Source organism: Pangasianodon hypophthalmus, chromosome 21 (genome assembly GCF_027358585.1).
Source record: "Pangasianodon hypophthalmus isolate fPanHyp1 chromosome 21, fPanHyp1.pri, whole genome shotgun sequence".
NCBI lineage: Eukaryota > Metazoa > Chordata > Actinopteri > Siluriformes > Pangasiidae > Pangasianodon > Pangasianodon hypophthalmus.
The window spans coordinates 18,120,084-18,142,983 of NC_069730.1; the positions used below are offsets into that span (position 1 = coordinate 18,120,084).

A 22,900-nucleotide genomic window follows, 5' to 3' on the forward strand; every position below is an offset into this window, starting at 1 on the left:
AATGGATAGAAATGTACGAGCCTTATTCTGAAAAAGCAAAAGGTTAGCCATTAAAATGCTGGGAATATTTATAGGAATATAGTTTCGTGTATTTTCTCGTCAGCTGATGTGTATATTCATGGCAGTCTTTGGATAATCCAACTGATGTCATGGTTGCAAGACAAAATCTGGATTTGATCAGCTCAACTTTAAGGAAGCTGAAATATATTTCACCAAATTGACATTTTATTTACTGTATAAAAAACACTAGTAAAAAAAAATGGTTAGTCTGGTCTAAAGATGTCTAAAACCTTGCCAGCTAAGTGTGAATGTCACACTTTGATCAAATTGTTTTATATACTTATGCTGTAATGAAACTGACATGTGTCTAATCAGTTCAGTTTGTAATTATATAGCAGCTGACAAAATGTCCATGATGCTCCTGCATCACAGTCAGGAAGAAATCTTTGTGTCATTTTCTCCTCTCACTTTAAAATGCCAGAATTTTCCTTCTGGCTGAGAAACATGCAGAAGAGAAACAGCAGTTCAGGAAAGCTTGTAGTTTTCAGAGCTATATGTGGTAGAAAATGTCTAAATTTCAGGCCAACGATCCAATAATTAATTTCTATTTTCTAGAGGAAACCTGTGGAGAAGATAACATAATTGGAATTATAACCCGATTTGGGATTTGTTTTTATTATAGGCTTAGGTGTCAGGCTTATAAACTGTTTTGTTTTCATGTAATCCTTAAAATTTGGCTTGGTTTCCTGTTTCAAAGGGAGGAGCGGACGAGAATAAAATAGAAGCATTTTAAATTCTAACCGTACCTGAGCTTGAAACCTATGATGCGATGATAAATGCGTAAGCAATTGTGTGTGTGTGTGTGTGAGAGAGAGCGAGAGAGAGGCCTTGTTAGGGGTTGTATTGTTGAGGTTAATGTTGAGGATGTTGGTAGATGTGAGTCATTCTCAGATGATCTGTGAGAAACAGCTGTCATTTATATAACTCATGGAAAATGTGAAAAGTGGAGATTTTGAGTCAGAATTTTTTTTATGATTAGGTTTTAATATAAAAAAAGAGGCATGCATGTTACTGCGCCGTGTCCAAAATAGCATCCTACTCCCTGAAAAGTTCACTGCAAAACTTACGTTGTTTGAACACTATCCCACCGCAGTGCATTGTGGGATACTTTCAGACACTCTCTAACTAATGCAGCCAATCATTTCCTGACAGATCTTACCCAGCTACATATGAAGTCTGATTACATAAGAGAGTTTGTATAACAATTATCAACCTAAATGTGGCGAATTATAAACACAATAACACATTCTCTGTAATAACCCAGTAAAGCAGCAGCGCAGGGTCTGTGGATCTGTGTAGAGTTTCACATGTTCTCCTCGTGTCCGTGTGGGTTTCTTCCTCGTTCTCCCGTTTCTTCTCATCTCCTACAAACACACCTGTAGGTGGATTCAACTCTAAATGACCTCTAAATTATCATCACACTCGGTGAATGAGTGTGTGATGCCCTGTGACAGACTGACACCCCATCCCGGGTGTATTCCCGTCTTGTGCCAAACGTTCCCGGGATAGACTCCGGATCCACCCAGACCCTGACCAACACTTACTGAAAATGAATGAATGAAACTGTCACAATATATTATAATAATGTATGTACTGTTTTATAGCAGTAACCTGGCCCTTGTATTTCTATTCCCGCATTAGTTATTTGGCTAATTTTTAAAAGAAACATACAATAAAAATTAAAAAAACTAGAGCGTTAGCATGAACAGATGGTCATGATCATGTTCTGCCTTTTTTGTGCTTATGTTTTGTATTAGAAATTGTGTATTATAGTTCATATTTAAATTAATATACAGGGTGTCCAAAAAATTGGCAATCAGTCTGCCAAATTTCACAACTTTTTACCAGCGAGCTCTATGGCCTGCCATAGACACCCTAGCCAGAAGAAGAAAAGGTGGAATAACAATAGGGTACCTCTGCACCTTCGGTGCTTGGCCCCCTAATAATGAGAAACCTATTTGTGTAGCACTAACAATGCAAAGAGAATAGATGGATACAAAATATAAGCTGTGAAATCTTGTAATTAATAGGCTATTAACTGAGTGTTAGTCGTAATGACCTACAGGTGTGTGTTAATTACAGGACCAGTGTGTGGGTTATAAGCTCCTCCGATGCTGCTGACGACTTTACTGTAGATCACAGTGGTTTCAGAGTTAAACGGTCCTTTATATCCGGGAGGTAATCCAGTGCTGAACGCCACCTTCGAGCAATCTGTCAACACAGCGCACAGCAATTAACACAGGCATCATGTAGACAATTTCGATTTTGAATTCAAATCTGAATTCGAGACTGATGATCAACACTAATTTTAAGATTTCATAAAGCACAGTTATTTAGCACTGTATGTGTTCATTAAGTTAATTAATTAACGACGTGTGTGAGTGTGTATGCGTGCTTATTGTAGGTGTTAAAAATTGTAATGGTTTCCTTTGTAAAGGTGACACTAGGTGTTAGTTCAACACTACTTGTGTTAATTAGTAACCCTTCATTTAACAGTGTACATTAGTTATATTAGTTTAGCATTAAAACATTAACTTTGGCGTTGATTGTAGATGCTAATAATGGTAAGTATTACCATACATATTCTATGTAAAGGTAACATTATATGTCACTATATGTTAAGTCTAGAAAAAGTCTGTAAAGTTTTCTTTGAGTTTTCTTTGAAACTAGCGTGCGAAACCTAACCTAGCAAGTTAATGTTAATTAGTGAGTGAAAGGAAATTTAGCGAGAGAAAGCTAAGCTAGAGAGCAAAATAAGTGAGTGAAAGTTAACTAGCTAGTAAAAAAAATAACTAGCAAGGGAAAATTCATTACCTTGTGAAAGCAAATACCTACTAAGTTCAAGTTGGAATAATTGTTCATTTTTATTTATTTATTTATTTTTAATTTCCAAATAAAATGGCAATGTATGAACAAGCTCAGCTGATGTTTTTCAGTATTTTTTTTTAATTTTTTTAACTTTGCTGAAGGTTTAATGTACCATGTAAAGTTTGGTAGCATACAATTATTTTAAAATCTCACACACTCTTCTCTGGGACTTTAAAGTTGTTTTTTTATTTATTTATTTATTTATTTATTTTTTTGCTAAATTTCTACAGTTTCTCAATTTCTATAAACCTAGCCAGACCAGTGCAGAAACAGTAGAAACAGCTACAGTGATGCTGATTGTGATGGAGGGAAGTGTGATGTTCTTCATCTTCCTGAATTCTTTTTCTCCATGTTCACCAACTTCTCCTTGAGAAGCTCTCGGAACTGCTTCAGCTCACCGCATGGATCCTGACGTGTTCCATGATTTTCCATTTCCTGCAGACTGCTCGGCACCGGCGTCAGCAGAAACACCACGAGCGAGTAGAACACAGTTCTCTCCATCTTTACTGCTGAGATCTCTGACATTCTCTGACATTATACATCAGTGTCATTAAATAACCCCAGCTTTACCTGGACATTCTCTCTGCTTATTAAACACAACCTACACTCAGGTCAATCATTAAACCCAGACTTGTGAGATACAGGAATTTAATCTTCCAGAGCAGGAATTTCCAAAAAAAAAAAAAAAAAATGAGAGAGAAAGAAGGAGAAGAAGGAGAAAATATTAGAGGTGACTGTTTATAGTGTCGCTACATTTCTATTCTGATAAAGTTCAGTAACTTGGTGCAATCATAAATGGTTATGACATTTAACATTTATAAGTGAACTAAGTCCATGATTCTGTTGAAAATGATACAGAAGTTGTCTGATACCTGATAATAACTTAAAGTAATAATATTTCCGAAAATTAAAATATGTTTCTCTTTGCTCCAGTCAAACTGAAAAGTTTATAAGGCTAATCTTGTAGCTACCATTTTACAATTACTGTAATCCTGTAGCTACCAACTTAAGTAACACTAATTTAAAAATATTATTCAATTAAATTAAGAGAATAAATATGAAATAAAACTCAAAACTTAATTTTCTAATTTTTGTCTTCTTTTTTTTTAGCATCTTTCTTCTGTAGCATCTTTGTTTCTAAAGGCCTTATTTAGATAATACACATAATACTCACATAAGGCTTTTACAGAAAATATAAAACAAACACTATATATATGTTCAAGTCGATTCAGTTTTATTTGTATAGTGCTTTTAACAATGGACATTGTCACAAAGCAGGTTTATAGAAATATATAAACTCAGGATATAAATTGTAAATGAATTTATCCCTAGAGGTGACGGTGGTGAGGAAAAACTCCCTGAGACGATATGACGAAGAAACCTTGAGAGGAACCAGACTCAAAGAGGAACCCATCCTCAACTGGGTGAGAGTGCGATTATAAATAAATCCTGTCTGTAATTGTGTACTACATGGACAAATAGTGCAATTGTGCAACCAGGAAATTCATTACAGTTTTCGCATGAAGTCTATTTTGTTGAAGTTATCAACTGTTCACTGATGGAGATGATATATATTGTATATGCAATGGATATGTGGATGAAGCAAGAGACAAAATGTGTCTTGTGGTTGTTTTCATGTGTGTCATTTAAAAACACAAAGGCACTATGACACCAGTGTTTCTGTGTTGGGATTTGGTGGCTTTGTGGTTAAAGACTTGTCTCAGGATGTGGAGATTACTAATTCAAATCCAGCTTGTCCCTGTAGCTGGTTTGTTGGGTGGAGAAATGTAGAAGGTGGAGTTTAAAGAGTTTTTTGTGCTGTCTGTGCAGTTTACTTAGCTAAATGATGGTGACTTATATGAAAGTGAAAAGGTCTATAAAACAGGTTGCTTGCATGAGATCCTGTGGCTCATGTGGATGAGTGTCACCTCTGGGTTGAGAGGTTGCTGGTTCAAACCCCAGCCAGGACTCCAGGATGTGAATGTAGTTGGCTCAAGAACTGGCATTGTGAGTGGTGCCGAAGGTGGCCTGGAGGTTGTAATAGCTGCGCAGCTGCCCCCCAGCCAGGGGTTGAGAGGAAGGGGGGTTATGATGCTTGCTGAGTGAGTGTCGACTTAGTTTTTCCCACAGTGGTGCAAAAACTAAGTCGACACTCACTCGGCAAGCATCATAACCCCTTACTCCTCCAGCCCCAACCCCGGGGGGGGGGGGGGGGTTCCAGATATTACCCCTCCCCCATCATCACACTGCCTTCAGGCCAGCCATCCTGCCTCACTCACACTGCCATCAATTCCTGAGCCAACTGCATTCACATCCTGGAGTCCTGGCTGGGGTTTGAACCAGCAACCTCTCAACCCAGAGGTGACGCTCATCCATATGAGCCACAGGATCTCACACAAGCAACCTGTTTCATAGACCTTTTCACCTTCATATAACTAAGTAAACTAAGTAAACTAACTAATCTAACTTGGTGTGATTTTTTTTTTTTTTTTTTTTACATCACAAAAGCCAATAATTTTAACTCCACCTTCTACTCAACATACCAAGTACAAGCTGGATTCAAACTACCAAGTTCAGAGGTAAAGCTGTTACCACAATCCACACACACACACACACACAATAAATTTACAGGTGAATCTTGTTCGCAAAATCACCGCCAGGTGGCGCAAAGAGACGCGTAAAGATTTAGTTTTTATTAAAGCACAGTTAGAGCTGATGGCTGTGAATCAGTGTATCAGGAATTTGTTTGCATTCCTGTTCTGTGATTTCACCGGATCGGAGCGCGAGGTGCAGCACGCGAGCTGTACCGAAACCGGTGACGCAGAGGACTCGCGGCTGGCGGCGCGTGCACGTGATCGGGAGCGCGGAGAGAGTCTGTTCAAGCGCTTATAGACAAGCTCTCAGTGTGCATTTGTCTGCTCTGTCATCAACACTGCTAATAGTGCTACTAGTGTTTTACATAGATGTTTAAAAGAACACAGAAATTGTACAAGAGGTACTTCTGTGTTGAAATGTTACTCAATTAAAAATTCTACACATTTAAAACACACATGACAACTCACATTTTACAGGACAATTTACATAAACTATTCTAATTTATGAAGGATTTGAATGAGGTGTTTTAAACCAACATGCCCACCCCAATTTTTGCAAAACTCACTCCTCTATATGTGAATAATATTATAAAAACAGGCAAAACATCTAAGGTCTCCCTATTAGCTATTTCAGTTGGATTTTCCTGCAGGGAAGTTATTAAAAATTGTTAAAACCATTTTAATGTAACATAAAATGTTTAAAAGTAGCAAATAAAAATAAATAAATAGTATTAATCATAAAAATAATGACAGCAGGCAACAGTGTGTGGAGTGGTATTAGTTTGTTTCAAAATAAGCATTTTCATCTTTTCTGTTTGTTGCTTCTTGTCATGTAAAGGATGCAAGTGCAGACCTTTTTGTGCACGGTGTAAAATAAGCAATTACAGTGGTGAGTAAACACAAAACAACAAAACATACAGACTACGAGCAAGACTACGAGCAAGACTACGAGCAGGCAAAGCATAAACAGCCACAACATCAACTGCAACAGAAGCTTGACAGACACAGAAAAACTTGAACTTAAATAGGGGTGCTCATTTGGGTGAAACAAGAAACAGGTGTGAATGAACAGTGGAACATGTGGTGTGGTCATGTGACATGCAGTGGCTGATGGGTACTGTAGTTCAGCACCCTTTATGCACTAACCTGACACTTCTCTCTTAAAACTAATCATTTATTTAAAAGGAGTCATTCCACACTATTCTTAACTATCCTCATAAACATTGATGGGACCTTGGACAAAGACAGTTCCTGCAAGATTTCAAGTCGATTGGATCATACTTAGCACTAATTTAATGTTTTGTCCTGTTATACCACCACCATGAGGCCATGTGCTGCCATTTTGTGCAGGTGACTTCAAATTGAGCCCAAACATAAGTTTGCCAAGTTTGGTGAAAATATCTAAGAGTTATAGCAATTTCAGTAAAAGTGGCCACATCCTCTTCAAACGTTTTTGCCTGCCGCCATGGCGATGAATCGAAAGTTCAACGTTTTTTTTTATCGTTATTGAGCCAAGCATGCACCGGTTTTATTTTGGTTGAGTGAAAAACCTAGGACTAGTTTACAAAAGTATGTTTTTCAAGTAATCGCAAATATTTAACAAACAATTTGACTGACTCCAATGGTTCCTGAGGCCAAGTTCTTCAGAATGAGGCGCTCCATGAATGGTTTACTTGTGTTTGTGTGAATGAGCCCCCCAGTGGCTCATTAGTTTCAAATTTCTCACACACCTCTGGAGCCAAGAGTCAAGCAAGTCCACTAAGTTTTGTTCCAAACGGCTTTAACCTTGTCTACTAGCTGCTGAAAATTAATTGGCTGATGGCAGCCATGTTTTTCGAGATATGCGACTGTCCTCATACATATTGACTGGACCTTTGACAAAGACACTGCATGCAAAATTTTCAACTCATTTGGACCAATCATTCCATAGTTCGAGCCAAATTCATGTTTTTTCCTGTTACAGCGCCACCAACTGGTCATGCTCGGTAATTTTTTGACTTGTCCTCAGATTGGGTTCATAAATAAGTGTGTCAGTTTTGGTGAAAATATCTCATTCTGTTCAAGAGTTATAGCCATTTAAGTAAAATGTTCAAACGCTTTGATGTGCCATCTGAAGGTTAAATCAAAATTTCAGATATTTAATTATTGATAATAGGACTCCAGAGAATCTTTCTGAACTGTTTTGCATCCAATTGGATAAATGGTCTAGGACTAGTTCACAAAAGTAGGTTTCGCCAAAAAAGATCCAATATGGTGGAAATTTTTTCCGTGGTGGAAATTAAGTCAGAGATATACAGAGATATATAAGGATTCTAAAGATATAAGACAATTGAATCTGTGATGAATGGTTCAAAAGTAATTTGCATTTTTGTAATTTTTTTTTTGTTTTGATCACTGTAGCACCACCGTGTGGCCAATCGAGGTGAGACTTTGCTCCATTGTAGACTGGTGGAGTACTACCATCCCTCAAAGCTTCATGTCTCTAGGCCTTATAATTTGGTCTGTACAATTGAATTCATTTTTATTTGTATAGCGATTTTAACAATGGACATTTTAAAATAAAGCAGCTTTACAGAAATAAATACATTTAACATATAAATTGTAAATGTATATATTTATCCATAATGAGCAAGCCAGAGGTGATGGTGGTGAGGAAAAACTCCCTGAGATTGTATGAGGAAGAATGCTTGAGAGGAACCAGACTCAAAAGGGAACCCATCCTCATCATCCTTGGTGACACTGGAGTGCAATTATAAATAATTCCCTTCTATAACTGTGTACTACATGGACATATATTGCAATTGTGCAACCAGTAAATTCATTACAGTTTTCACATGAAATCTGTTTTGTTGAACCTTTCTACTGTCCACTGATGGAGACCTGACCGCAGCCCCAAAGCCACTTCAGCAACCGCAGCCCCAAAGCCACCGCTGCAATCGCAGTCCCAAGTCATCACAGTACAACTGCCCATATGAACTGCAGTCCAAAGCCATCTCCACGGTCCCCAAGCGGCACCATCCCCAGCAATCACAATGATCTTCAAGCCGTCCATGCGGGTCCCCACCCCCAGCAGCAACAAGCAAACTCCAACCGATGAGAACTCCAACCAGAAGTAGGGCATCACGATGGATCAGGCAGGTCTGGAGAGCAGAAGGGGTCAGGATCACTCAGGAGTAGCATGTGTAGCTTGACAGAGAGAAAGTGAGAGAGAGAGAGAGAGGGAGCGAGAGGGAGAGATTGTTAGGTAAGCTTTTTGTCCTGTAATGGTTAAGGACAATGTACTGTGCATGCAGAGTGCAACCAGGGACTCTGGCAAGACTCGCTATGGCAGCATAACTAAAAGGGAGAGCCAGAAGGTAACACAGACTTGAGGGCGCCCTGGGACATAAAGCAGCCAGCTACTCCACCGCCAACAAACCTGAGTGAATGTGTGAGAGTGGGGGGGTGGCGACAGCATCCAAACATCCCAGTTCACCACAACACTATGCCTGTGAACCCTCCAGATCTGCTCCTTTACCTAAGAAAAACCTATTCACAAAAGTCTTGACCAAAGAAACATGGTTTCAGCCTAGACTTAAACACAGAGACTGTGCCTGAGCCCCGAACACTAAGTGGAGGGCTGTTCCGTAACTGTGGGGCTTTGTAAGAGAAAGCTCTACCCCCTGCTGTAGCCTTCACTATTTGAGGTACCAACAAATAGCCTGCAGCTTTTGATCAAAGTAGGCGTGGCGGATCATAAAAGACCACAAGTTTGCTCAAGTACTGAGGCACGAGACCATTCAGTGCTTTATAGGTCAATAGTAGTATTTTATAATCAATGCGAAATTTGATTGGGAGGCAATGTAGTGTGGATAAGAGAAGGGTGATGTGGTCATATCAGTTTTAGGGCAGAATAATAATAATAATAATAATAATAATAATAATAATAACTAGACAAAGAGGTGAGTGTGAGGTGATTATGTTTGGAGTCTTTGATGAACAGGATAACTGATGGCAGGTGTGTATGGTTAGTAGTCCAGAGAGAGGGAGCAGAAAGTGGGAGGATGCTCAAAGTCTGGTGGAGGTGTGACAAGAATTATATGGGTTATATGAAAAAGGTGTCTCTTTATGAACACTTTTGAGCTTGTACCTCAGCACATAAGTGTTCATTTTATTATTGCTATTGACACAATAAATAAATGTGTCTACACAAATATTAATCTATATATTATATTAAAGAGACAATAATATTGTCTTGTCAATATTGATGCCTACTTTTATTTAATCATGTCTGCTAACTTGACAGATGAGTTTTCAAAATTAGGACATATAAAAATTAAGATAACATTTAATCATCTTTGAGCATTTCACACATTTGTTTGCAAACTAATTTTATAAAACTCAGGACATATTGTTCGAGTACCATGGTTCTATGCATTTAATCTAATTTCTATGCATTTATCTATTATATGTTGAATTATTCAACCATTGAAATTGATGGAAACGGATGGAAAAAGATTGGACTTAAAAAGATTTAAGTTTTAAAAGATTTAAGTTTTAAATCTTTTATTATCATTATCCTGTGGCTCCCTCTTGTGGGCAACATTAGTATTACAGCCGATATCTGTCACTCACACTTAACACTTAAATGTCTGATCATTTAGAACTTACTGTTAGACCCCCGAACATCAGAAATTCATGGAATTTAATAAGTTTTCTCAGACTATCCTGTTGTCCATGTGTACCAAGGTTCATGAAATTTGGACATTGCGTTCACAAGATATCAGCCAATCAGTTATTATTTGCCATGCCCACAAATATATGGGCCTGTATCTCCACAATGATTATATGATTCTCAAGATGATGTGAGCCAAATCTGGTGAAGATTTGGAGGACAAAATTTGAAGGAAGAGTAGCAAAAATGGCAGTTAGATGTAAGCATTCATGGCATGTTATTGTAACTTTTGCCCAGTAGGTGGCACTATCACAAAGTTTGTTGCATAGCCTCAGGTCATTGTCCTGAAGATGTCTACCAAGTTTGGTGTCTGTGCGCAAAGTCATTGCTGAGACACAGCCTCACTTGCTGTTTGGCGACTTCACCATCAGATTTTTTGGTCCATTACGGGCAAACCCTTTGGACTATTCAAAATTCTTTTGATAATTTTTGTGAGGCTTACTCTGAAGATGACTTCTGCCAAATTTGGTGATGATTGGAAAAAAGTCGTAAGACCAGTAGCGAAAAAAAACTGTTTTCGAAAAAAAATCCAAGATGGAGGAAAATCTACTAGGCTGAAATTGACGTGATAGGGTGCACTGAACTCAGCTCGACCCAGGGAATCCAGGGATGCCTGGCTTTTGGATACACGATTCAAAAGTTATGACCATAAATGTACTTCCAAATTAGGCCCAAATTTGACCCGATGGTGGCGCTAGAGCGTTGGCAGCACTTGGCCCAAATTTGGGCAGAATGTTCCTTAGAATCTCCCCAATCAGTGTACCAAATTTCACAACTTTTTACCAGATGGTTCTGTGGGCTGCCATAGACACCCTAGCCAGAAGAAGAAGAAGCAGAAGAATAATAAGAAAAAAACACAGAAACAGTAGGGTGCCTATGCACCTTCAGTGCTTGGCCCCCTAATAATAATAATTATAATAATAATAATTATAATAATAATTTCCCAAGGGGAACAACAACAACAATAATAATAATAATAATAATAATAATAATAATCTTCATTATTACTATTAAAAGAAACTTTCCCCCTCTGCTGCTTTATCAATGGGGTTAACAGTGGGCGTGGCCAAGACCCATTCCGTGGCGTATGTAAATGAAACAGGAAGCCATCCAATGACAGCGCAGCGTATGCAAATGAGGCAGGTAGTGATCCAGTCAGCGCGTTTGTGGGAGGAGTCTATCCGAGGCTGTGATCCTGCAGTCTCAGCTCAGGGCTGTGAGACTTCAGATGATCGGTGGAGTGTCAGTGTTTCTGTTTGGACTTTTATTCTCAAAAAACATCAGCACCAAAAAGAAAAAGAGAAAAAAAGCAAAACAAAACAAGCCAAGCATTGGAATTTATCTTTGATCTTAATCCGGATGTGAAAAGTACATGCTTTTTGAAAAGTAGCCTTTTAGAAGAGAGTGTTTGTGTCTTTGAGAGGACTCTGTGATGTGATTTGGGATGATGATGTTGGATTATTTTCCGGATTTGTCCTGCATCATGATGTGTGTGTCGTGGACAAGCTGAGAGCCAGACACAGAGACAGAGACAGAGACAGAAGAGACAGAGACAGAAGTGTAAAAGTGTCCTTAATGGAGCGCCTGGTTTCCATTTGGCTGCAGCTGGAGCTCTGGGCCATGGCTGTGCTCTTAACCAGAGGTGAGGAGAAGTTATGAAAGAAAGACATTCATTTCTTCCTGTATATTACTGAATGTGGAGAAAGCTGGAAAGAAGGTGCTGTGTGTTTTCTTAGAAAGTACTTCTATTTCGGTTACAAAAAAAAACAAGAAAAAAAACTTTTATTCAAGTCTTAATAAAAGTATCTATTAGTATACAGGGTATATAGATTAAATAGATTCATATCAGTAGATTTGTGCATGTTTTATATGTTTTAATATGATGTTTTGTATAATATACATTTATATCATATCATAGGAGCAGAAAGAAGAACAACAACATATCATATTTTAATATTTTGTCTTGCTCTAGGTTAGATATTGGTTTAGAGGTGTGTAGAAACATACCAGATTCAAACACACACACACACACACACACACACGTATATAGATATAGATAGATATACACACAATGTAACACATTACAGATAATGTTCAGCTGATTTTGCTCTGAGGTCAAATAAAAGTGAAAATGAGTGGACTGAGTCATACCTAGAGAGAAATAATGGCACTTTAACACTTAAGCATGTGAAAATAAATGATAAAAGCAAAACAAAACAAAACATGAGCTCCATGTGAAAAACCAAACCAGGTGAAGTGTTAGCCTGAGGGGAACAAGGTCAAATAAAAGTGAGAATGAGTGGACTGAGTGAGAAGCGAGGAAAGACAAAGATGTGAACATGTGAAAATAAAAGGAATTACAATTAAAAGTGTAAATTTCATGTAAACACTAAAAACACACTCAGTGTGAAATCCTAACATGTGAAGTGTCTAAAAAAAAAATCCAGGTGTGTAAATTATCCATGTAACAGAAATGAGAGATTACATTCAGCTTATTTTGCCCTGAGGGTAACAAGGTCAAAGAAAAGTGAACCTGTGAAAATAAATACATTTGCTGAAATGCATAAAAATCGCAAGTGAACCTAAAAACACGTACACTACATGTGAAAACATGTGAAACACAACAAGTGAAGTGCCTAAAAAGCAGGTGTGTAAATTATATAGCCTGTGTAACAGAAATGAGAGATTACATGCAGCTCATTTTTGTCAAAGGTCAAATAAAAGTGAAACATAAGGTGAAGTGTCTTAAGAACCACATTGTAAATTTGTGACTCATGCGATTATTCATTATTTGGTGAGGTGACTTAGTTGTAGAGATGCTACCAGATGAACTGTTGATGTATTTACATTGCAGTACATAAGAACTTAAATAATATATCTTAATGACAGATGTTCTGGTATCTAGGGTGCTAGATAGTTGTGAGCATCACTATAAACTAAGCCCACACTGATAAGCTTTTATACTGGGCTATATAAAGAAATACGGTGTAATTTGTTAAAATTGGATCATTTCTGGTGGAAATAATATTCTGATTTGATCTGTTTCCTTTTCCTGTGTAGGAGAAATCCGGTGTTATTGTGACTCACCGCACTGTGTGGCTACCGGTTACATGTGCAAATCGGAGCTTAACGCCTGCTTCACGCGTATCTTAGATCCCCAAAGCTCCAAATCTCCACTCTCGCACGGCTGTTACGAGCCTGCCCTAAACGGAGGAAGCGTGTGCCGATCCGAGGCTACCCACGATGCCCTGCACGGCCCTGCCACGCTCGAGTGCTGTCACGAGGATATGTGCAATTACAGAGGTCCACAGGATCTCACCTACAGCCAGGGAGGAAGCCTGGGTAAGAACACGCTTCTCACGTGTGATGGGAAGTGGGATTGTGAAGGAATGGCGTTTGGAAAGATATCCCAAGTGTGAATACTTGGGAGGAAAAATGTGCAGCAATGTGAATAAAACTAATGAATTACATGACCAGTCATATGAACATCCAGTCTAAGTCTAAGTTAGTATCCATGGACCAAAATGACTCATGTTTCTGAATAATAATGCAAAGATTTGGATGCAGGTCAAGTATAAATAAAGCACACATATTGCTACGTCTTAAAATTCCCAAGCCACGCCCCTTTCTGATGATCCCATGTGTCCTGGTAACTGCTAGCACTGGGCAATATGACAGTATATCAGTACATCACTAAATTACGTCACAACATGATTATTACTGTTATCATCAGTAGTTTTATAACACTGAGTGAATCCACTGTTACGTATAGTAATAAAATTTCTATTATAGCAACTGGTTTTTAATACTTTTTTTATTTTATTTTATCTTTATAGTTAAAACAATGCAAAAACAAACAACTTGAAACTTTTTTTCTGAGATTTCCTTTTCAATAGCAAACCTAACTACATAGTGATCCATATATCCATATCAGAACATCTAGAATCGTAAGACGTAAGGAATAAAACACTTGCAAGCAAGCTGTTATAGGGAAATAATCAACGACGGGGTGTTGTGATGAAGCCAGACACGAGCGCAGTTACTCTCACCACCCTGAAGGTGCTTACTTTCCCAAGATATCGGCACATAATTTGTGATGTTTCCTGTAAAGAGATGTTTATTTAACATTTATGGAAGGAGTCTCCAGTGTCAGTGCTTTGTCACAGTCAGAGGTACAGTAGTAAATTTAAATTTAAATTTCAGACATCTTCAGAACAGAAAACGCTTTTTTGCGCATTCTCGGTCACAAGACAAGCGGCATTTTTTTGCCTTATTAACTTTAATAGAGAGAGAAAAAGAGGCTGTAACTATAATGTAACTATAAAGGGATAAAAAGTATGACCTGTCATTCTTTAATAATTAAACACCTACTTATTAAATGTCTTATCTCTACTATCTGTTCACTGTAAGAACACTATTTTACATTCTTTCCTACAGATCATCGGAGTCGTCCTCAGGCTGAAGGAGGACGTCAGATAATCGCCCGTGTGCAGGAAATCCCCTCCGCTAAGGAAGTGTGGTTCCGCGCTGCCGTCATTGCCGTGCCCATCGCCGGTGGCCTCGTGCTCGTCCTCCTCATCACGCTGGCTCTGCGGATGCTGCGCAGTGAGAACCAGCGCCTGAGGCAGCAGCGACGCGAGATGCTCTCTCGCCTCCACTACGGCTTCCACGGGCAGCATCTGGCCAAAAGCCGCAGCACCAAACTCGACCTGGAGTGCATGATGCCTCTGGGAGGACATGAGAGCTGCTGTCTGACCTGCGATAAGATCAGACAGTCCGATCTGAGCAGCCAGAGACTCTTATCGCTGGTCCACTGGGGACGGCACGGCCCAAGAGGCAAGCTGGAGTTGGTCTGAACGCCTTTAGGAGGAAAAATGGGGAAAAAAAAACAAACTTGAAAGCATCATCCATCTGGTTGCTGCTGTAGAAGCACTTTACTTGAATCTGGCACAAGAGCACTGTGCTCAAGACGGACTTTTAAAAACTGGACCTCTCTAATAACTGAAGGATTTAAAAAAAAAAACAAAAAAAAGCCAAGACGTGTTATAGATTTGCACTTTTGTATAAAGAAGCGTTTGAGATAAAAATGGACTGTTCATGCTTCCTGAGTGTACAGATTTGTTCGTGTAAATATTACATGACACAGAATCAGTCCATTGTCTCTCTTTTTCTTTTTTTCTGTGCTAATAATATGATGACAGTTCTAAGAGCCCACACCAAAATTCCTCAGTTTGACACTGAATTGTTGAAACGTGCAGAATTCATAGCTACGTTCCTGTTTCAGATTTAAGGTCACTTAACAACTTAACAACTCAGAACACTGAAAAAGAGTCAAACTGAACCAACATGCTACAACATGAATGCCTCTTTTAAACTACTGATCGTATAAAACATTACGATTTAGGAACAGAAAAAAAATATTAATCGATCAGTAGTTTAAAAGAGGCATTGTAGCATGTAGCATGTTGGTTCAGTTTGACATTTTAAACTCTAAAAATGCTTAAATACAAAAATGTTATTAAAGATAATGAATGGGAAAGAACCAGGTCTGTGTAAAAAAAAAATAATAATAAGTGGGCGTACACTGCTCTGCTCTGTAATTATCACGCACAATTATCCTTCACAACAAGATTTAACAAGAAAAGATGAACAGCAGATATGCAGTATGACGGATGGTAAAAGCTAAGAAGGAGCGTGGGAAGTCCGCCATTTTGTCTTCACAAGCTTTTCATTTACACTACTTGTAAATGTGAACGTCTTTACTTTATAAAGCTATGTAAATATGATTAAGTGTAAAATTCCGTCTGCAGTGAGACACAGCGAGAGAGATGGATGCAGTGTAGCAGGTTCGTTAACGTAAATCATTTGTTCGATGTAGTTAACGTAGGAATGTGAAGTAAATGCCAGGAGCAATCTCATAAATTTCATGTCTTATTGCTGAAACCCAAAATATTTGGCATGAGAACGTTTTCCTCAGGACAACTCAAACAGTTACACAACAGTGCTGCGGAATTCTTGATTCTGATTGGTCAGAAGGTGTTGATTCATTTTCTAAAACAGCAGCTGCAAATCACAGGTTTATATTAATGCACACGTTCTATTGCCTTATCATTTCTATAGCAACACCTCATTCACAGGCTCTTGTATAGCGGACGCTCCACATAAACAGGTTGAAGCGGTTTTCCGTGTGATGGTCATGCAGCATTTATGGAAGGAGTCTCCAGTGTCAGCCCTTTGTAACAGTTCGAGGTAACTTTTACATCAGGGGAAACTTCTTTGCAGTTTCTCTGTAACATGACAAGCTGCGTTTTTTTTGTTTTATTACATAAAAGAGAGAAAAAAAGAGAATCTGGTGAGGGAAAATGACTGTTTATAGCTGCTAAGTGATAACAGGAAGTAACTTTTTTGCGATTGTTCCACAACGTTAAATGTAAAAACAGTAACTGATAAACAGTATAATGCGTGATTCTTTAATGAATTTTAAAAATGTTTGCCAAATTGTTATGGTATGAGATGGTATAGTATGGTATGGTATGAGATGTCGTTGCTGAATTGTTACGGTATGAGATTTTTCGTACGTTGATCTGTACTGCTAGAACAGGGATCGTCAACTAGTGTCCAGAAAAGTATTTCGGTGAATCGAAAAAAATACCATAGCAAAACCAATCAAGGTATGAAATACAGTGGGTGTAGTGCAGCAACTGTAAACACGAACCATTGCGACTTCTGTAACAGATCCACTGCTGCGACCAATCACATGCGTTTCTGTAAATTATTTACCTGAACGTAGCTCCTGGAGAAAGGGAACTCTAATAATTTGGTCTGATCAGTGCTGTGACTACATGATTTGTTAAAAAAAAAAGGTGATGATGAAAAGTTCAGAAGTGTGTGTTTCTTTTGTTTCAAGTTCAAACCAGACGTCTGATCTGTTCAGAGTCTGTCACACTAGTCAAAACACCACTGTAGCACTACTACGAAGCAAAACATCGACGTCTGATATAGAGCCAGGAACTACTCATTACTCATGGTTGAGTGTTAAAAGGTAATTGTTGTTACCGTTCAGTTATGATAGCTACTAATCAAGAAATATTATTATGATTTATTTTATTACTTCACACGTTTTAGTTCCTGAGTGTGCTACAATGTTTTTGAGTGCTCAAGTCAATTTGCTGAAAGACTTGACAAAACCTGGACTAAGATAAAGAGGATTACAATAATCAAGCCAGGAAGTATTAACGTCACAGATTAGGGTTTGAACATCCGTAAAACTTGGCCAGTGTTGCTAGTCTGAAATCCTCGCCTGATGTGGGTGGTGTAATGAATGTAACCACAACATGAAGGAATTTTGTCCCCAGGACGCTGAATAGTTTAATCAAGCCCAGAGAGCGGGTGTGTTAGTATGTCAACACTCACACACACACACACACACACACACACAGCATTGGAGTCATTAGTGGGAGTGTGTGGGCTACCGCTGAGAAGTGTGGAAGCTCTTACGTTAATGTCTCGTTTTATCAAAGCACTCTCAGCCAGGCCACACTCGCTCTGCCAGCACTCTTTATTTCTCCTTCCATTCATCTGTCACTCCTCTGTGCTATTAGCTAGTAGTCTTTTCCACCGTGTCTCTCTTTATCTCTCTCTCTCACACATACACACACCTGTCTGTCTTTCCCAGCCACGGCTGAGCGTCTCTCCAGGAGACAGGTGCTGTAACCGAGCCTCAGAGCAAGCCTCATCCGCTAATCTGTTAACGCCCCGGCTCGGTCTGCTATTATCCACACGCTAATCTCTTGATTTTGCTCATTAGACCTTATTTACATTCCTCATCCAACTGCTCGGGTTTAGTCATTTCGCCATTAGTGCATGTCCAATCCTGCAGCAGATGATGAAGTGATTCATCTGGTGGTCCATGATTTATTTTTTTTTTAAAGATGAGGCTTTAACAAAAGGACAGAACTTCACGCTTTGTGGTTTCTGTGTAATATGACAAGTTGCATTTTTCTGTGTAATTAACTTCAAGAGAGAGAAAAAAAGCAAAGTTGGTGAAGCAATGGCTGTTTACAACATTAAATGTAACTATAAATGGATACAAAGTACGATGCGTCATTCATTAATAAATTAGAAATTATACTCGCTGTCAAATTGTTGTGGTAAAAGAAACACAGTTCAAGATGTGGTGTTATAGGAAAAGAATCAACTTCGGGGTGGTAACAGTAACACTGCTTCATCACATCACCTCATCCTTGATTATTTTCCTATAACAGCACAACCCCAAGGGTGTTGTTCCTTACATAATACTGTGCTCTTTTTATCTCTTTTTATACAGCATCTAGAACAAAGGACGAATACAAGACACTCTCTCTCTCTCTCTCTCTCTCTCTCTCTCTCTCGCTCTGTGAGCATGTTTGATAGATGAGCGTAATAATACAATTTGCCTGCATGTCAATCAAATAAGCTCTGCCTCTTGTTCACAGTTCAAAACCTTTTGCCGAAGAAAAAAGAAAACGTATGACATGCCATTCATTAATAAATTACAAATTGGTAACAGTAACTTCATCACACAACCCTGTCGTTGATTATTTTCCTATAACACCACGACCCCAAGTGTGTTATTCCTTACATAAGACTGTCCTTCTTCAAGCTGTCTTTATTTTGCACGAGAGACAAATACGAGCTCTCTCTCACTCTCTCTCCATAAGGCAATTTGACTGCTTATCAATCAAATAAGCTCCGCCCCTAGTTCACAGTGTTTGACAGTGTTCATAATTTCAACCCAAAACCTTTTTGTGAAAAAAAAAAAGAAAAACAATGACAGCCATTTTTAATAAATTAATTTAAAATTTAAAATTTAATCAATTAAAAATGGCTGTGGGATAAGAAGAATAAAACACTTTGGGGTGGAAACAGTAACTCCACTTGATCACCACCCTGTCTTTGATTAATTTCCTATGTCACCATGACCCGAAGTGTGTTATTCCTTCCATAATTCTGGCCAACTTTCTGTGAGCATGTTTGATAGACGAGTGCAATAATGCAGTTTGACTGCTTGTCAATCAAATAAGCTCCGCCCCTAATTCACAGTGTTTAAGTCCAGCTCGAAGCATTTTTGGAAAACACATTGGCGAAAACTCTTTCCTTTTGTTTAGACTTAAATATAGTCGAAGTAAGAGGTAGTATAGAGTCTCGGATCATGTTTTTGTTACATTTTTTAACTTACTTAACACGGCCTAGCTCTGAGCCCCTAAATCATTTCTGGCTTCCTCGTCATTATGGCGTCTCTGGTTATATTTGAGTGACCAAACTGAACAGAAAAATTACACAGAAATGAAATGTATAGGCTTAACATTTCTGCCTTGTGTGGAGGAAAAACCTGGCTTCATTACAGAGAATATAAGAGCAGGCGTTTGCTTCTGACAGTAATAACAGGGACCTCCTTCTGGAACGTTCTATATATTTAAGTCTATACTGGTTTTATGGCTTTAATGTTTACTTAGCCAAAGTCATCATTACATTTAGATAAAAAGAACCATAGCACAACTCCACCCTTTGTTTTCTAAGATTCTACTGACTATAAATCATTAAAATGGCAGTTGATTTACAGCATACAGCCTTGAGAGACAAATATCAGAGCTGTTCAATAGACTCTAAACTGCCTATATATCATTAAAAGGAGGCTCTAGTTATTATCTGTTCAGCGTGTACTGTATATCATAATGGAAAAATTTTTAACTCGTCATGAGAACTCAGCATGAGAAACATTCGAAGTGTTTTGCAGAAATCATAAACACATACAGGAAAGTCTTGTACTCCGGCACGCTGTGGTGAAACAGTCTGCCTGCTCCGACTTGCCAGATAATATCAAAGTGCTCTAAATGAGAGACTTCAAGCCTGGAACAGCTCCATTCCCACTGAAAACAAAGGCAGAAGGTGTTAGGAGAAGGAAGGAGGAGGAAAAAAAAGCCTTCCCAAATGTCTTTTTAACTCAATTACCAAAATCTTGACAGCCTGTCTCGGAGATCAGCTTCAACACTTTAAAACACACACACACACACACACACACACACACACACACCATTATCTCCATTCCTCCAGGTTATGTGAGAGACAGAGGCTTTTAGGGGGCAGATTTGGGGGCTCTTAGCGAGGGTCTGCTCTCAAATCCCAGGCCTGTTCCAGACTTCATCAACAGAACGAGTGTGCACTTTGAACTTGGAGTGCGAGGAATGCAGTTAATGCAGGAGCTCATGCGGTGTAGAGCAGCCAAGAGGTCGAGGGACATCCTTCTTAGGCACGGCAGCTGAGCTACTGACACTGAGGGGTTGAAGAGACCGAGATACAGGGTGTGAATAAACCTTTAATTACACACAAAGTGTATGAGAATCTTTGAAGTAAATAGAAAATCCTCGAATCTGATTAAGATCACATTCATAAAATGATACCATGCATGAGGGAGGAACTTGTTTTACAGGATAAAAAAATACAATGTAAACATTCTTTAACAAATAAAAAATGTTAGTGTTGGCAAACTCATGTGGTATAAGAGGAATAAAACACTTTAGAATGTGTTTCAGGGTGATAACAGCTACTCTGCTTCATCACAACACACGGTAGTTTTTTTTCCTATAACAGCATGCCCCCAAGTGTTTTATTCCTCTTATACCACATCACATAACCTTATATAAAGATATAATACAACATAAACAGTATCTAGCATTGCTCTGCTCCATAAGCAACTTTCTCTTCATATGGCCAGACGCAACTTCTAACACACGACAGGAAGTACAGGGTCAGAGCACAAGGTCAGCCTCTTTTCCCAGCCCGAGGCGCTTAAGGGTTTTAGGGTCTGGCTTAAGAACAGGGCTGTAGCCTTGCTTAGCATTGCATTTCTGATCCTTTACGTACAGGATTATTATTCCTGCCAAAGGGTGAGATATCTATGAAAACCTCCATTATACTAAATTCGTCCTTGTCATGATATTGCATTTGTCTTCAAACAGAAGTAAGGGTTAGAGTAAGGGAACTGCACTGTAACATGGGGGCTGGGGTAGGCTAGAACATTTCCAATATGTCTCCAGACCCCCGTCTGGTACAACACACACATACACTGCTGCCCCACACTCGGCTCAATCACATGAACCACGCTGACAGACAGGAAACACTTAGTCGTCTGCTCTTGGGTCTCAAACCGAGGACACATGATACCTATTCAAAGGAGCGCTTTTAGGAAAGAGCAGTGCTCGCGTTTTTCCCCCAGTGCAATTTCAAAGACATGATAAATGTACATAGCATGTTAAATATTACGCGCACACATGCTCTTTTATTCATCCGGCTCCAGCGAGACCCTTTTAAATGCTCCTGTAAATCAGATTCCTAGTGGAAGGAATACCTCATCCCTGTGCTAATGTTGCTAATAATTTATGAATGCTTAAAAGGCTCCATTAGCGTTTGCATAAGGCTAAACCTTACTTAGGCCTGCTAGCGTCCACTCCTTATTAGCAAGTTGAATGTTTAAGTTTTACTGAGAGAAACCCAAGCCTTGATTGTTGTGGTAAAACTAGCTTAGTTTTGAATTAGTTTGCATGTAAATTGGATTAGCCTTCTCTGTGTACATTTACTTAACTAATTGGATTATGAAAACTGGCAGATATGAATAAGAAGTGAAAAATGCTGTGATCAAAAAATCTTAGCTCAGGCTAAAAATCAGGCTTAAAATATTGAACTGATGTTTCTGAGTAAACAAAATGGTGTTAGCATAACGTGTATGATTTATGGAGGTTAGCATAACAGCCTAAAGATGCTTTTGAATAATAAGAGTAAAAAAGAAGACTTTCACAACGCTTTAGGTTCGATTTAAGTTCAAATATAACTTGTAACTATTCCAGTGACTGATTTGGACTAAACAAATGGTGCTAGCTTAGCATGATGTTGTCTGAAGGCTCTGGAGAAAGCCTTTTTATTTTCTGCCCTTTATTTAAGAAAATGATTTCCATAATAGTTATTTTCAGTATGATGATTAAAGTGTTCTACCTTGCATTTAAAAATAATAAACACTTAGGCTAGCTTAGCTTCATTTAGTGTTAGCTAGCACGGTTTACAGAAGTCACTAGCTAGCTGACATAAGAAGAATACGAAGTTAAAATTCTGTATTTTCTGTGAATCTCAGAATGTTTTAAGTTCAGATGTAACTATGGCTTATGTTGTACTATTCCTGTGAGTATTTTTGACTGAACAAATGGTGCTAGCTTAGCATGATTTTGTCTGAAGGCTCCAAAGAGAGCCTGTTTATTTTCTCCTCTTTTTTTAAGCAAAAGAAGTGTTTCTCATAACTGTAATTTTCAGTATGATGATTAAAGTGTTCTACCTTGCATTTAAAAATAATAAACATTTAGGCTAGCTTAGTCTTATTTTGTTTTTTTTTCTTTTCTTTTTTTTTTTTTTTTAGTATATTTGGCTTAGCTTATTTAGGTTTATAGAAGTTGCTAGCTAGCTGACATAAGAAGAATAAGAATCTCACGATGTTTTATGCTCAAATGTAACTGTGGCTTATATTGTATTATTCCAGTGACTGATTTGGACAAAACAAACAGTGCTAGCTTAGCGCGATTGTGTCTGAAACCCCTGGAGTAAGCCTGTTTATTTTCTGCCCTTTATTTAAGGAAATGAT

The 22,900-nt window shown here is 38.5% G+C and overlaps 1 protein-coding gene across 1 annotated transcript; it reads left to right on the plus strand.

Annotated features, from left to right (window-relative positions):
- The first annotated feature begins 11,434 nt into the window (after window positions 1–11,434).
- Window positions 11,435–15,388, plus strand: bambib (BMP and activin membrane-bound inhibitor homolog (Xenopus laevis) b). Its single transcript, XM_026946304.3, has 3 exons — window positions 11,435–11,878; window positions 13,297–13,578; window positions 14,674–15,388. The coding sequence occupies exons 1-3, from the start codon at window positions 11,812–11,814 to the stop codon at window positions 15,090–15,092; spliced, it is 768 nt and encodes a 255-aa protein (XP_026802105.3). The 5' UTR covers window positions 11,435–11,811; the 3' UTR covers window positions 15,093–15,388.
- Window positions 15,389–22,900: the final 7,512 nt, after the last annotated feature.